The 15476-nt window shown below is 36.0% G+C and overlaps 2 protein-coding genes across 2 annotated transcripts; one reads left to right on the forward strand and one right to left on the reverse strand.

Annotated features, from left to right (window-relative positions):
- The first annotated feature begins 4908 nt into the window (after nucleotides 1–4908).
- Nucleotides 4909–7251, forward strand: LOC124406977 (S-adenosylmethionine mitochondrial carrier protein). The gene is made up of 6 exons (XM_046882728.1): nucleotides 4909–5037; nucleotides 5394–5550; nucleotides 5653–5762; nucleotides 6122–6362; nucleotides 6455–6593; nucleotides 6773–7251. The coding sequence occupies exons 1-6, from the start codon at nucleotides 4993–4995 to the stop codon at nucleotides 6903–6905; spliced, it is 825 nt and encodes a 274-aa protein (XP_046738684.1). The 5' UTR covers nucleotides 4909–4992; the 3' UTR covers nucleotides 6906–7251.
- A 291-nt stretch (nucleotides 7252–7542) lies between these two features.
- Nucleotides 7543–11988, reverse strand: LOC124410534 (hydroxysteroid dehydrogenase-like protein 2). Its single transcript, XM_046888989.1, has 8 exons — nucleotides 11785–11988; nucleotides 10478–10641; nucleotides 10024–10237; nucleotides 9726–9931; nucleotides 9444–9641; nucleotides 8612–8848; nucleotides 7989–8117; nucleotides 7543–7835 (listed from the first exon to the last, which is right to left on the reverse strand). Exons 1-8 carry the CDS (start codon nucleotides 11799–11801, stop codon nucleotides 7723–7725), a joined length of 1278 nt encoding a protein of 425 aa, XP_046744945.1. The 5' UTR covers nucleotides 11802–11988; the 3' UTR covers nucleotides 7543–7722.
- Between the last annotated feature and the right edge of the window lie 3488 nt (nucleotides 11989–15476).

Genomic DNA, 15476 nt, shown 5'->3' on the forward strand with positions numbered 1-15476 from the left:
GAACTGCGCATGCGCCAAATGATTCAATTTCATTGGTCAGCAAAATTGCCCCGCGGAGTAATTTTCGTCAGCTAACCAAGGCGACCAACGTACACGAAATGTGACAAGACTCTGAATATTTCGCGCGTAAAGTAGCGTATTGAGGTTATGTTGATATTTATTCCTACTTATCGTGAATTTTCTAAGAAAAGTGTCATTCAGCAATACCGTAGTTGATATTAGCAGATATTTAATCGACACAATAAAGGCGTCAATGGAGAAACAAATATCAAAAGCTACAGAAATTGGATCAGTTATTTATTGAAAGAAGAAAACTGAAATCAAATGTGGAACGTCATCAACGAGTGGGAGTCTAGACAAACTGAGGCAGGTAAGTAAAAATATTGTTTATTTCAAACAGATTCTTTATTTACATAAAATTAAGAATAAATGGATTGTTGAAACCCAGTAGAAGGTTGCTCCAGAGTAGATTTGTTACAGTGCAGTGCTCCGGAAGCCAGTAATCAGTGCCAATGAACATGAAATATTAAAATAAAATCAGTAACAAGGAATAAAAGAAATAGTGTATCTTGAAACACAAAGCTTAGGAGTACAAAAAGTAGCAATTCGTTTTTCTGTCGCAATTTATTGAAAATTAGTGGTATTCAAAACAATTAGAAGCGCTTGTCTGATGATAATATCTTTTAATATTTTCAGGTGGGAAACAAACATCATCGAAGCGAGACTAAAGTTGTCAGGCGTTGAAGCGTGTAAGTAAATTTCTGATACTATGATATTTGCATATTACAATATTTTCACATGTATTCAATGATAAAATTCGTTTGTTCTGACAGACTTGAAGTTTCAAGTTTGGATAATAGGATGAAAATCATACCTTACCTGATGGTCAAAACGTTTTGGTGGGTAGGACCCTAATTTCTCGATTGGTGCCACCGTTCCAACCATCGAACCTGGTTGTTCCGTTGTTCCATTAGACAACAGGTATCCGAAGGAATTTCTCCTGGTCATCGCCACCTTCTGAACATCAGTCGTGGCAAAATTGAAGAGCACGACACACTACAGATCATGGTGTTTGAATATTCCATCATTTTAGATCTATCGAGCCAATAGTAATAAGTTTGTTATTCAACAATTGCTGCTAACTAATTTTACAGAGCAATCATTCCGTGCACCATTGTAATCCAAGCAGTATTATTGGCCCGCATTATTTTTCAAATTTTATTTTCGGCAGTTTTGATATTTTATTTTTCACTCTCTTGGTATTCAATTCAGATGAATAGTGTTTCAAGTGTTAAATCAGATTCCAAGGATGAATTTTGATGTGTAAACTGAACCAATCTCAATCTAAAAATGTTGGATAACTTCAGTTGAAAATGTCTTTAAAGTCAATATTAATCGACAGTATCATCTGACTAGCTAGTTGCAGCTATCATCCGTGCTTGAGCCTCGTTCAACCCCAGCAAGGTCTAAGGAATGCATTCACTTACTAGTACACATTACAAATGATCACTTTGTCTACAATAGGACTTACTTGCTGGCTAACTTTTTTATGATGAATCTTTATCAGGGAGTCATCCGGTAACTTATTGAAAGCTTGAAACCAGATTCAATTTTATACTCTTACAATGGTCCTTCATTGAAACTGAGAGTTTGTGAATCTCCATTTATTACAATTAATTCTGCATCCCATGTTAACACTGTTCGAAACAAAAAATCTCATCCTAAGATTGGAAATGGAATCTGCAATGCAAAAGTTATCTAGTGGCACAAGTTAAAAACAAAGAACCTTATAACGGTTTCTGCGACAGAGGGATTCCTTCAGGATATTCATGTTACTGGATGATGTTCGGAGCACTATGAACAAGATATTGTATTGGATTTAGGTTTAAGTAAATATTTTCATGAACTTCAGTGAAAATTAGATATTCATTTGTTTCAAAGGAACAAGGGGTACAATGTTGAATCCGATAAGTCAATATTTTCATATGAATGTTCTGAACATTACTCTAAAACATGATTATCCTTAAAGTTAATTACTGAGGCACATTTTGAAAATGTTGATTTTTAACTTGTGTCACAGAATGTTTCTGAGTTTTACTCTTCGGATTAGATTTCTTTAGATTAGATTTGAAATTGAAAGAAACCGTAAGATCTACAACTTCCTTTTCCAACCAACAAAAGTGGCCGATGATCTCTGCATGTGTCACGAATTGAATGGGAAGAGAAGACATCAGCTAACAGCAGAGATGCTTTTATTTTGGCTGTATTTTCTGTTGAAAGAAAAAAATTTCATTGTTATTCTTAATGTATGAAGTAATGAAAATGATTGAATAAATTGTCCCCACCTACCTGCTTCGTTTCTTCCAAGCACCCAACATTTGAACAGATTTCTTGTTTCAATCGAATAGGACGAATTTTCAAAGAGCATCAGCATTAAATTCCGACCGTTCTTTGAACAATCTATTTTCAATAACAAATGCTTCCCAAGTCTTCCCGAGTGACTATCTCAATGACTTGAGATTCTAACCTCAAAAATGCATGTGAACTACATCCCCGACAGAAACAGAGTTTGACAGCAGGGTCTCGGGGTGGCCAGACTGCACGGACGGCGGATTTAAATTCGCGCAGGCGCAGTTCCTGTTTAGTTTCTAGAGATGGTCCCGGTATGCTCTAAGAGCGTGAGTACCTTTTTCTCTGTCTCTCACACAAAATGTAATTGGTTGGTTCAAAATAGTCACGTGACTACGTTGGAGCTGCACCAAGCAATGCGGTAAAGATGCAGACTGCAGTGCCCATAGACCGGGAGATGGTGCACGTAGGGAGCATCTCATTTTTTACAAGTATGGCACCCCTTGAGGGGTCGAATGACATAATTAATGAGAGGAAAATGATGGTCATAGCGCTGGTCGTCGGGGCGTTATCGCATGATGATTAATCGAACATGTCGGATAAATTGGGGTTTTCGAATGATTTTTTACACAAAAAATCTTGCATTTTTCGGTAGTTTATGAAAAAAAATCCGGCGGAAGCAATATGCTATACTCATGCGGCGGGGCTTAAAGTCCGCCATACTGATCAAAACAGGTAAGTTTTTTTTTTTTTAAACGATTTTTTACAGGTCCTTTTTTTTCAACTTGTTATTTTCAAACTGACATTCACGAAAATCGCCACGCCATACCGTTTTGACGGGTCTAAATAGTCGCCACACTGCCGTAAAGGAGAAGGTTTTTTTAAAGTTGTTAAACGGTTTATTACAGCCTAAAAAATTTTTTACCAGTTATTTTAATGACTAGAAATAGAAATCCGATAACGCCATACCCGTGGGAAGGGTCAAATACGTATAATATCATTATAAAATTGTAACATTTTATGCGAAATTTAAATGATTTTTCACAGTATGGCACAAATTTTTCCTGAAAGTTTAACGTGTAAAAACCTTAAATATAAATTTGCAAACTGATATGTAGGGGCAATCGTGATTTATAACAGATCCCAGTTAATATTCTACGGGTATCAACGCTCGAACAATTTTCTTCCTTGCATGATACAAAATAATGATCCTCTATTCATGTAAAAAAAAATTATCCTGACATCACAAAAATTTATAGATTGTACAACTCACAGGCATTTTTCGAAAAATTCTAAATTTTATAAAATCTGAACCGTTTCACCGATTCTCACGAAATTCAATACCAAACATCCTGTCATGATACTCTATTCATATAAAAATATTTAGCCTGATACCTAATTATTTGCGAAAGTTAGAGCGACTACAGACATTTTTTGAAAATTCCGAAATTCTTTAAAATTCGTAATTTTCGAATATTTTTCACGAAAATCACAGTAAATGAAGGCGTCGTACTGCTTCACCTGCATGCTAAAGATTCCTCTATAAGGAAGCAAAACTAATAAAATATTTGTTCAGCAATGAGTAATTGTACGTCTGTTTAACCGCTTATACCTTTCAGACGTTTCGGAAAATCAGTTTATCGAGTATGGCACCACTTTTGCACTTCGCCATAAGTATGGCACAATTTTTCTGAGGTGTACTTTTATATCAACTTTCGAAAAATCGAAAGGCCATACTGTAAAAATACGTTTCGAATTTTTTTCCCCACAGTATGGGGTATTTTTTGTTGGATAGTGTCATATCGAAATCAACTGAAAACAATGATGCCATACTGTAATAAATAATTTTACGTCTTACCCAATCGTTTTTTAAATAATGTTTCGAAAAAACAGTTTTTTAAGTATGGCACTACTTTTGCACTCGACGTGAAGTATGGCTTGTATATTTACGGTAGTATTGTATCATGAACATTCAACAATCCAAATGCCATACTGTAAAAAATCGTTTAACAACTTAAAAAAAACCTTCTCCTTTACGGCAGTGTGGCGACTATTTAGACCTTTAGAATCCAACCCGGTGTATCTGAACAAGCGATGGAATCAGTTTGTCCAACGCATTTTAATGCTTAATCGGTAATTGGCGATCCGAACTACAGATTTGCGTCTAATTGTAACAATTTCTACCGTCGAAAATTCGGAAATTCTCGTGGAGTATCGTTCCAATTTTGCAGTGTGTGGTCTTAGTAGCGGAAAATTTATATTTTTATAATTTAAAGTTTCATTTAAAATATTTTTTAATTTTAGGTGAAAATATTCATTTCTCTTTCACTTATTATATCAAATGGGAATCTTAGTAAGTCAGCCAATGATAATAATTGATCCTTATCAATCCCAATCACATAAGTTGATACTGTATTGCGCTATAATAATCTAGTCGGTCGATTAATCGAGTTTGAATAATAATCGATTGTGCTCGATTAATCGGGAAAAACAATCGATTTAATCGAAATCGATTAGTGCTCATGACGACATCGCTTTCTTCCTTCCCACGAGATTGTCGAACCGGCCACTTCACCCTAACATAACCTAAATGACTAGGAGTTAAGAATACCGAGACTTGGCGTTCGGTTGCATCGCCTAAACATGACCGTTCCTAATTCTAAAAACTCATTTCTTACCTCCCTCGTAGTAAGTGTTCAATATATTTACGTAGCTGCAGTCGAATCTGGTTATCAGCAACATTACGCGGCTTTGTCGCTCTCTCATGAACTGTGGAATCACTCTTGAAAGTGGGACTGAGACACAAATGATGCTCAAAACCACATTTATTACTGTACTTAAGGTTTCACGCAAATTCTTTATACCATTCTCTAATGGTATGTCGGTACAACAATATTCAGTGAGCTCTCTGGGTGTTGTGTCTTATACTATTTAACCATTTCTGAGATTGGAAACTTTTCCTGCTTACCCTTGTCATCCTTTGTTATTGAATTGTCTATTATAGGATCCTTTAATTCCTTAATATTTCATCATCTTACTTATAGTCCGGCGGTGCAGCAGGAACTTTTGTAGACGTTGCATTGTTTCCGCTAGATACTCTGAAAACTCGCCTGCAGAGTCAGAGCGGATTCCTGAAATCTGGTGGTTTTAAGGGATTGTATCATGGAATCAAACCAGTTATACTTGGCTCAGCACCAACCGGTAGTTACCTAAGTGACTTACTTATATTACGCTTTTAGGTTGTGATAGCTCATTACAAACTCTTGCTTGCCACAGATAGTATTCATTCCTTAAATATTTCAGCTGCATTGTTTTTTGTGACTTATGATAGTATCAAAGTATTCCTGAAACCAAAAGTTGACGAGAGGCATCACTTCCTCATTTACATGGGAGGCGCCACTTTCAGTGAAATGGTAAGGACAGTAAATAAGACTGTAAATAAATTACCCCATAGGATTCAAATGATTCTATACCACTTGTAAAGGTCAGATCTAGGTCGAGTTGGCATGGAATCCCGCGCAAACACAAAGTTCAATCACTTCATATATCATTAATGCATTAGGGCATAACAAAGAATAAAGTAAAGCACTATTCACATGAATTCCATTTCCTCATTTTTGTGCCATTTCATGAATCTTGAATGGTTAAATTGGTTACATTTTTCTCTTAACTTTATTCACAAACTTCCACTTATTGTAATTGATCAAGCCACCAATTAGACGACGTCATGTAAAGTCTAATACAAGTATGGTTGAATTCCTTAAAACTACAGGTAGCTTGTTTAATAAGAGTACCAGTTGAAGTAGTGAAACAAAGGAATCAAGCTTTGCTATCTGGCAAAGAACGTCTTGGCATAAAGTTACTGTATCGTGGCTACTGGAGTACAGTTTTGAGGGATACTCCATTCAGTCTGTTGCAATTCCCACTGTGGGAATACTTCAAACACAGTTGGAGTCGCAGAGTCGACAGAGAATTAAATCCGTGGGAGGGAGCCGTATGTGGTGCGGTTGCAGGTACATACTTCTTTTAATCTGAAAATTTATTATACATACCTTCATTTGTCTCATATCGCATGTTCCAGAATTAAAACGAGTTATATTTTTAGGTGGCATTTCAGCTGCAGCAACTACACCACTGGATGTAGCAAAAACTAGAATAATGCTTTCCAGTGTAACAGTTGGTAGTTCTGAGTTGAAAATTACCTTCATCCTCAGGGCATTGTACAAAGAAAGAGGAGTGCAAGGGTATGCATTGATCGTTATTGCCTGAATATAAGGAAATGCGACAACTACTGAAAATATTATTGAGATTTAAACTATCGATATTACCTCTCTCCTTACAAATAAATTATTTTTATGTTTATTCTCCACTATCTATGCGTATAAGGTAACAACTGGATACTAATTCTGGATACAAATTTCAGGCTCTTCGCTGGTGTGGCCCCACGTACGGCTTGGATAACTGCTGGTGGTTTTATATTCTTTGGTGTTTATGAGCAGACCAAAGTTATAATGGAAAAATTATTTTCAACGAGAACCAGGATACCTAATTTATGATTGAACTTATAAACCTGATTGATGCTAAAAATTATGCGGTGACATTGAAGTACCTGTATGCATTTTTTTGGAATGTATAGAACCAAGTTGCTGAAACATCCGTGCGTTCACCCATAAAAATTTTTTAACGTCATTGTTAGCCTCATCAGTAATTTTGAACCATTTTTTTGGAACCTGCGAAAAAATATCTTTGCCCCACCTGATTTTTTAGTAAAAAACAAAGAAAATTAGACCCTTAAATCAGGTATATTATAATATGTACCGTTAACTCGAGATATATTAAAACAAACTTTACAGTGAGGCTTATGGTGAAAATTGCAGTTTTTACCAATTACCGAATTTATTTACATTACAAACTAAATTCTTTCAAATGACTTGCTCAGGATTGACAGCGTGTACATATTCCTAGTCAGTGTAGGTCGTCGAATAGAAATCACACTACACATGTAGAAAACAAATATAACATAATATTTTATTGGTTGTAAATATATAAATTGATTCCATTTGATGCGTAACAAAATATATCATGTATACATATTTCTACAGGATACGATTTGAAATTTTTTTATTTCCATCCTTGCTTATTTGTTTATATAAAAACTTTTTCGTTTTACTTTGTCCATCTCGTTATAGCTTATATTTTTTATTTTCGAATTCATTTCTGTTGGTACGATTCATGAGTTATCCTCTCATTACTAGGCTTTATTTGGATATAAATTGTGAGATATTCTCACAAATTACATATGATTTGTTGAAAAAAAATTCAGATGGTCCACCTCTTCTATAATGATAAAAATCAATTAAGATTTTCTTTCGTTCAAAGCTTTGATTTCAATCTACTCATCAAGGTTTCCAATTTCATCGCTTTCTGAAGATTACCAGTAATCTTCAACTTGCCGGTCATAAAAGCTGTTGCCGGTTTTAGTTTACCTACCATAAAAAAAAGTTGCATTCAGTTTACATTTATGAAATATAATCTTTCAAACATAGAATACATTCAATGAAAACCTAGGTGTATTGATAATTGTGGATAGCAATTAACATATATTTCAATTTCAATAAACGAGGTGTTCAATTACTTACCGCTAAACATTGCAAAAAAGTTTTTTGAATCCATAGTTAGCGTAGCGTCAGCTGGTTGCCCAGGCTCACCTTTGCCGGCTGCGCCGTTACCATTTTTCAGGTCTATGAACCATGTGCTAGCTTCGTCTCCTGGTAGAACAGAAGAAAAAAGTTAATTAAACACGATCGAAATTTTCAACTTTATAAAACTGAGTAGTTTGCAAAAATCCAATTACCGTATGGGTTTGAATACTAATTAAGGTTTTTGGCGCAAGTTGGTATTGGGAAAGTAATTATTGAATGCATAATTTCTTACGAATCATGTGAAAGTTTTTCCAATAAAGCATATGTTCATTGTTCGCAACCCGGCACTCTGAACTATACTATGTTCTTTTTATTAACTGATCAGTTGGATAATGATGATATCGTTGTTAGACGCTTTGTTGGGGAAACAGTTTGCGAACGAAATGAACAATTTAAAGCTATAGTTAATATAAAGTTGTAAATAATTATGCACTATCAGTAGAATTTTGCGGTCTGGCTTTTACAATGTTAACTTTAAGTCTTTGAATTCGTTACATCAAAGGATAATATTTTGATGATAAAGAGAAGTTTATGTGGAAAAATTCGCTTCGGTCCACTACCTTTCACGTTGAATTGAAAAATTGCACCAGTCTTGTTTACTAGTTCACTGCTGAGGTTAGCTTGTATAGCTGTGAATATCTCCCGCACTTCGCCGCCGCTTGAGTCAGTCGCCTTGGAATCTTTACCGGCAGCTTGGTCTTTCGATGCTTTAGCTGCGCCTCCTTTTGCAAAAGTTCCCAAGATTGTGTCTGGATCGCTATCTAAGAAGAAATCTGGCATCAGCTTATCCTTGTATTCTGAAAGTATAAAACGACATGACATGAGACAAAGGTACTTACTTATATAATTCAATAGTTTCATTCATATCTTGAATGAAAATAACAAAGAAAGAAGGTCGCGCACCACTCATTTATATCTGCATTAAATGAATTTCAACCACAATTGAAGTATGATGAAACCTGCTCGTCAAATTCATTATGTCATGTATGTCCAATCTTAATATCAAAGGAAAAAAAACAATGTATGATATTGCATGAATAAGTGTTTACACATTGTTTATATTGCTAAATTCATTTCGCTTACTGAAACGTAAATATCAACATTTGAGTGCAGAACTATAAAATGCTTTCCTATTGGTTGCATAATTCCTGCTATTACAACTGCAGTTTCATTAAGTTGGAACAACTCTGCATTCTGTAAGATTGTTAAATTCGATCATTTTTACTAAACTGATTCAAAGTGTCTCAATTTCATATTACAAGTTGCTGCTGCAGTAATCCCTCACATTCAACACTATTAGGCTTATGGAAAAAATTTGAGATATATTTTTTTAACACTCTTAGATCATACATTCGGTAAGAAATAATATTTATCAGAAATGTATATAATCACCTGGGTTACACGCATATTGTGTGAAGTCTGTGACACCTTCATTTCTAAGATATTCTTCATCTACAAAGAATTGTCCCGTTACAGACCGTGAATCTCTGCAGAGTAAACTGTAGACAGTGTCGGCAACAATTTCCGGTTTTCGACTGTGATTGCTGGAATCCGGGCCAGTTAACATTTCAATAGCTGCGGTATGTATTGCTAAAAAGAAGAGAATTAGTTATGCAAATGAGTAACTCTTGTTTAACTTGCAACTTTTCATGTTTACTTGCATTTTTAACGCACCTGTCCTTGGCCATACTGCGTTTACTGCAACTCCATTTTCTTTGAATTCCTCCGCCATACCAAGAACGCACATCGACATACCGTACTTGGCCATGGTGTAAGCAACATGAGGAGCAAACCAATGAGGCACCATGTTAAGAGGAGGGCTTATATTGACAATATGCGGATTTGGGCTCTTCAATAAATATGGAAGACATATTTTAGATCTGAATTATACAAATGTGAATGTCATTTTATGGTACTTGGAGTTTAATATACGAAAAATCCGAAATCTGATTCAAATGGAATCAAGTCTTACACAAGGAATGTTCCTCTTGTATTGATGTTGTGCATTAAATCATATCGCTTCATATCTGTGTCCATGGTCCTCGTCAGAGAAATAGCACTGGCATTATTAATGAGAGCGTCTATTCCACCAAACTTTTTTACCGCATTCTCTACTGCCGAAATGACCTGCGCTTCATCCCTGACATCTACTACACACGGCAATGCTGCGCCACCTGCAGCTTCGACTGAAAAATTGAATTATTCAAATATTAGTACTCTTGGCAAGTATTTAATACGTATATAAAGTCGCTTGTTCGTTGCTGAACACAAGTGCGACTAACACAGCAATTTTACTTGGCGTCTGCATAAATGATCTTGGCTTTGGCAATGAATAAATAACCCTTATAATATATCTATTATATTGTTTACTGGTGAGTTTGTGATTTGAATCTCTTACACACATACTTGTTACATTACATATTTACTTTCTTTGGCAGCACTATAAATAGTTCCAGGTAATTTCGGATGAGGATCAGCAGTTTTTGCCGCAATAACAATATTGGCACCATCTCGAGCTGCCTTTAGAGCAATTTGTTTTCCAATTCCTCGCGATGCTCCCGTAATAAAAATTGTACGCCCAGCGAGTTTCCTTTGAAAATTTGATGAGATTTATGAATGGCTTACGATATATACATGACATATGGTATGGAAAATTTGACTATACAGTAGAAGTTGTTAGGATAGATATTAGGAAGTCAAGAATGAGCTCATTTTTCGTGTTTCCATACTAAATATTTTGAAACTGTACCCAGATATGAGTATAAAGAATGGTGAATTTTTTAAATCTTCAATATAATGTACAAATCTGTTTATATTACAATTTATAATAAAACATTAAAAGGCTGTAATACTCAATTTCAAGTCACAAATTTTGGTAGCTGCTTTATTTCTCAGTGTTTACTAAGCAGATAAGAACAATTCTTTAGAAATCCGTCGGAGTTGCATGAAGACGTTTTAAATGCTTATCTAATTTAACAAACAAGTCATTTATAAATAACAAATTCAAAAGATGTTCAAGTTGATCAATCACAACGATTGTGATTAAGTAATCTGACAAATCCCGATGTTTGCATGATCGTATTGTGAAGTGAGAACATCAGTAATACATAAGAGAATGGGTCAAAAGTCAAGTGGGTAAAAGATTTACTGATACAGAAAAACGCGTGTTCATAATTTAATTTAAATCTGCTCGATTCGGTCAGTCTTTATTTAAGGCATGATAGCCGCAGTTCAAACAATAATTTGAAAAGTACCTCCTACTGGTGCTGATTCATTTGTTTTTATGTACGGGACGGTCATGAAATACAAATGTGTCTTTCTGGATTGAAAACACAACTGATTCAATGAATGTGCCTAATACTTGAACTTTGTAGCTACACTCAAGCTAGAGTAATTTGCTCCAAAGACTCCAAACAATAGAAATAAAATGTGTGATTATCCTGAGTTCGAGTTGCATGATTAGACGTTTTTTTAAGTGACATGAAATCATTTGCCTTGGAGTTATGGACCTTACGGAATGTGTGTGAGAATTTTTCTCTGCAATCTATGCAGCAAAATTTAAAGGTAATTTCAATGCTTAGTTATCTAAGAAAATCTGATTTGGTGGGAAAATTATTTTACTACCAAATAAAAATGCTAATATATACACTTATCTACTGCATCAACTCTCATTGCGCCGAAGTCGTAATTCGAATCATACAAGGATCAACACGATTGTAGTTTGACTACTCACCCCGTGTTAGCAATCATTTTTCCGCAGATTGTCAACTTTGTTAGGATCTGAATTGTACTTCCCAATTGCTCCTAGCAATTGTTCCGACTCAAGATGAATGAGGCGACGGCTCGAGCTATCAATACTCGATATGTATCTGATCAAAAATTCCGATTATGTCAATTCCAAAGGTCTACTATAATCTTTGATTGTATACCTCATAGGCTACAGCACATACGGTAAATGGGCAATAATAACGGTCATAATACCATAGACTTATAGAGAACGGACGTTACGTCTACGTGCAAGAGCATCAACCGGGCGGATAATATTGTACGCGGCTGTGCACAATTATCGTATCGTTATCGTATGATGGTAACAAGTTTTATTGTACAGAAAGTTGGATAGATGCTCTTAAGGTGCATATAAAGACCTCGAAAACGCGGGGATGCAAAACTCCTATACCGCTCAAGCGATCAGAGTAAAACTTGGGCAATTAATGCCTTATTTTGGCAAAAAGTGGAGCGTCTTTTGAATTTTTCAAAATTTTGAAAAAAAATTTACTGATTAGTTACCACCCACAGAAATTGGCCAAATTTTCACAGTTACACTGAATTGATCGAACTATCCGGTATGATGCCACTCGGCGGTGATGAAACACACATGCGCGTAATATCGGTAACAAATGTCGCCAAAATGAGATTTCGGTGTACTTCGTAATCAAAAACCAGATCAGCTGCCATTTCGTCAATTCACCATCAAATCTCATGGGACTGGGCTCAAAATGTGTGTTTCATCACCGCCGAGTGGCATCATACCGGATAGTTCAATCAATTCAGTGTAACTGTGAAAATTTGGCCAATTTCTGTGGGTGGTAACTAATCTGTAAATTTTTTCAAAAAATTTTGAAAAATTAAAAAGACGCCCCACTTTTTGCCAAAATGAGGCATTAATTGCCCAAGTTTCACTCTGATCGCTTGAGCGATATAGGAGTTTTGCATCCCCGCGTTTTCGAGGTGTACGACGGGTCTTTATATGCACCTTAAGGGGGGGAGGGGGGTAAGGGTTTACACTTTTGAAAAATCGATTTTTTTTTTGTCTTATCTTATTGTTAAACATTTCAAGAATATATTCTCAAAATTTTATGTCGATATGAGCAAAACTCTTGAAGAGGGGGATAAGGGTTTCAGCGTAGAAAAAAAAAACTTTTGTTGTGAATTTTTTTTGAAAGTATGGATTGAGCAAACTTATTGATACCTTTTGTACATTATTAAGCATACTTTTAACAATATCCTGTAATTTCTTCATGTAGAAATATTGCAAAACAAGCCGGTGACAGACCTTTTTTTCTTCACATTTTTAGCTCAATAAACTTAAAACACGTTTTTCTCGAAACTACTTTTTCAAAGTCCGTGTTCACTGCCATTTACAAACTAGTTGACCGATTCATTCCAAACTTGGTACACATTTTCCACATATAAAATACCTCCCCCCAACGTTTAGTTAAACAAATTTTTTTAACATTAAGGGGGTTTCCCACCCACAAAATGGCGGAATTTTTCGCGGAAAATAGCAGTTTACACTTTGGATGGCCACCAAAAATTTTTAAATGAAAAAAAAAATAATCGTAGAACGTTGGGGGTAGGATTTGATAATATTTTGACTAAATTTTAATGGATGTTGATTTCAGCTAATTTCCGACCGAGATATAGTGAACACCGCAAATTGTTTTTTTTTCTTAAGACGTTCTGGGGCAAGCTCTGTCACCGGTTTGTTTTGCAATATTTCTGCATGAAAAAATTACAGAATATTGTTAAAAGTATGCTGAATAATGTGCAAAAGGTTTTACTAAATTTGCTCAATTCATAATTTAAAAAAAAATTCACAAAAAAAGGTTTTTTTTTACGCTGAAACCCTTGACCCCTCCCCCCTCGCCCTCCCCTAAAACAAAAACGAGTCTGCAGTGCACGACTGGTAAAGCGAATTGTGCTCATCCAACACCATGGGTCGTAAAATTCCTAGGGATATCGAACGCGTCAGTATATATCCAACCTTCTGTACATTATTGCGGAATACCGTACAAAATTATCGTACTTTCATTCAACATACCGATAATAAATTTACCAAGTTATCGTATTTATTATTACCATTAATCAATGATTTTTTCTAGTAGAAAAGCGTTGAGATTAGATCGATATTTTTCCAACAAGGCGTTCTAGCCCATAGCGCTAAGGGTGTGTCCGATATTAGCTCCAGTGCTTTCAACGATCTTTTATCGCTCTTGCACTGCCGAGTTTATCGGCAGTTCTGCCTCTGTCCTAGGGAGTTTTTAGCGGTTAATTACAGCTAATTTCGGAACGCAACGTCGACAGTGCATCTCAATGGGGGTCCACGAGCTGAGAAAACCACAGATTCCTATGAGTGAAGAAAACTGTCAGCAGGTAGATCCTGTCTCTCTTGCTCTGCGCGGTGATTAGCTAAGTGAGAGTTAATTACCGTGAGCAGAAAGGAGATAGCGTATGCTGGCTGAAGAACGGAAAATCACACTCCATTACACTCGGTAACCAATGACTGACAAGCGTTCTAACCAGGAAGTAAGAGATTTTGTAGATGGCAGCACTCCTTATTTGAAAATTTTGCACTGGAAACTTGTGACATTCTACTACCACAGCAAGAAAAATAAATGTTGCCAAGAAAATTTACTGGTCAGAGTGGTAGCATTGATTATAATAATGAAAAAAATTGGAAATTTATTTGATTTTCTATCTCGAGAGTGCGGTGAAAAAAAATTGTGTTACCAGCAAACGTGGGGGGAAACGCAAAAGTTCTATTAACCTTTCGATACTTCATCATCCAGCTCGATTCAGGTGGTAATGTTTTGCAATAGGGTTAGGTCGAATAAAGGCCGGAGCACATAAAATTACAAATGCGATAGGCAAAATGCAAAAGCCGTAGCGCATGCGCAATTGCAAAAGTTCAGTCCAGCCATATGGCTTCTGCATTCTGCCCATGGCTTATAGATTCTCAATCTACACAAAAATCCATATGGCATAGCCATGGCATAACGAACGAGATGCCTATCAGTTGTCTGTGGAAGTGTATGTGATTGTAAATATTGTAGACTACCGGCAGTCAACAATATTTACCTATCGCGTCTGTAATTTTATATGCTCCGGCCTTTAAGGCCCCGCTGACCTGGCATGTCATATATATATTTCGTGACGTCAGAAGCGGGGAAATTGGGTGAAAACGCCTATACGAATCCTGCGATAACGAGAGTATGAATCTTACTCGGAAATATTTTAAATCGTAGCTTGAATAATAGTGTACGTGTGAATCTCAGTCACTGCTCAGGCAAATCGCTGATAATGTTTATAATAAAGAATGATGAAGTGAATAAAATCACGCGACAACAAACATGGCCGGTCGGAGCTACCGCATGTTGAATATTCACTGATTGCACTGTTCCACAATTTCTCTCACCCTCGCCAGGGAGATTCACACGTACAAAAGCAGACACGTTATCCGGGAAAACTTATACTATCAGTTATTTTTTTGTAAACATGGCTCGATTCGTATACGCGTTTTTCATGTGACAGCAGCCCGTTTATGGTCCACAAGAAGTATGTTCCGATCTGTAACTGACATCATTGGTTGGATCTAACAGAACAAGCCAATGAAATCAGCGGCCTTAGTTCACCGTTCAACGTTCA

The sequence above is a fragment of the Diprion similis genome, chromosome 1, assembly GCF_021155765.1.
Source record: "Diprion similis isolate iyDipSimi1 chromosome 1, iyDipSimi1.1, whole genome shotgun sequence".
Lineage (NCBI taxonomy): Eukaryota > Metazoa > Arthropoda > Insecta > Hymenoptera > Diprionidae > Diprion > Diprion similis.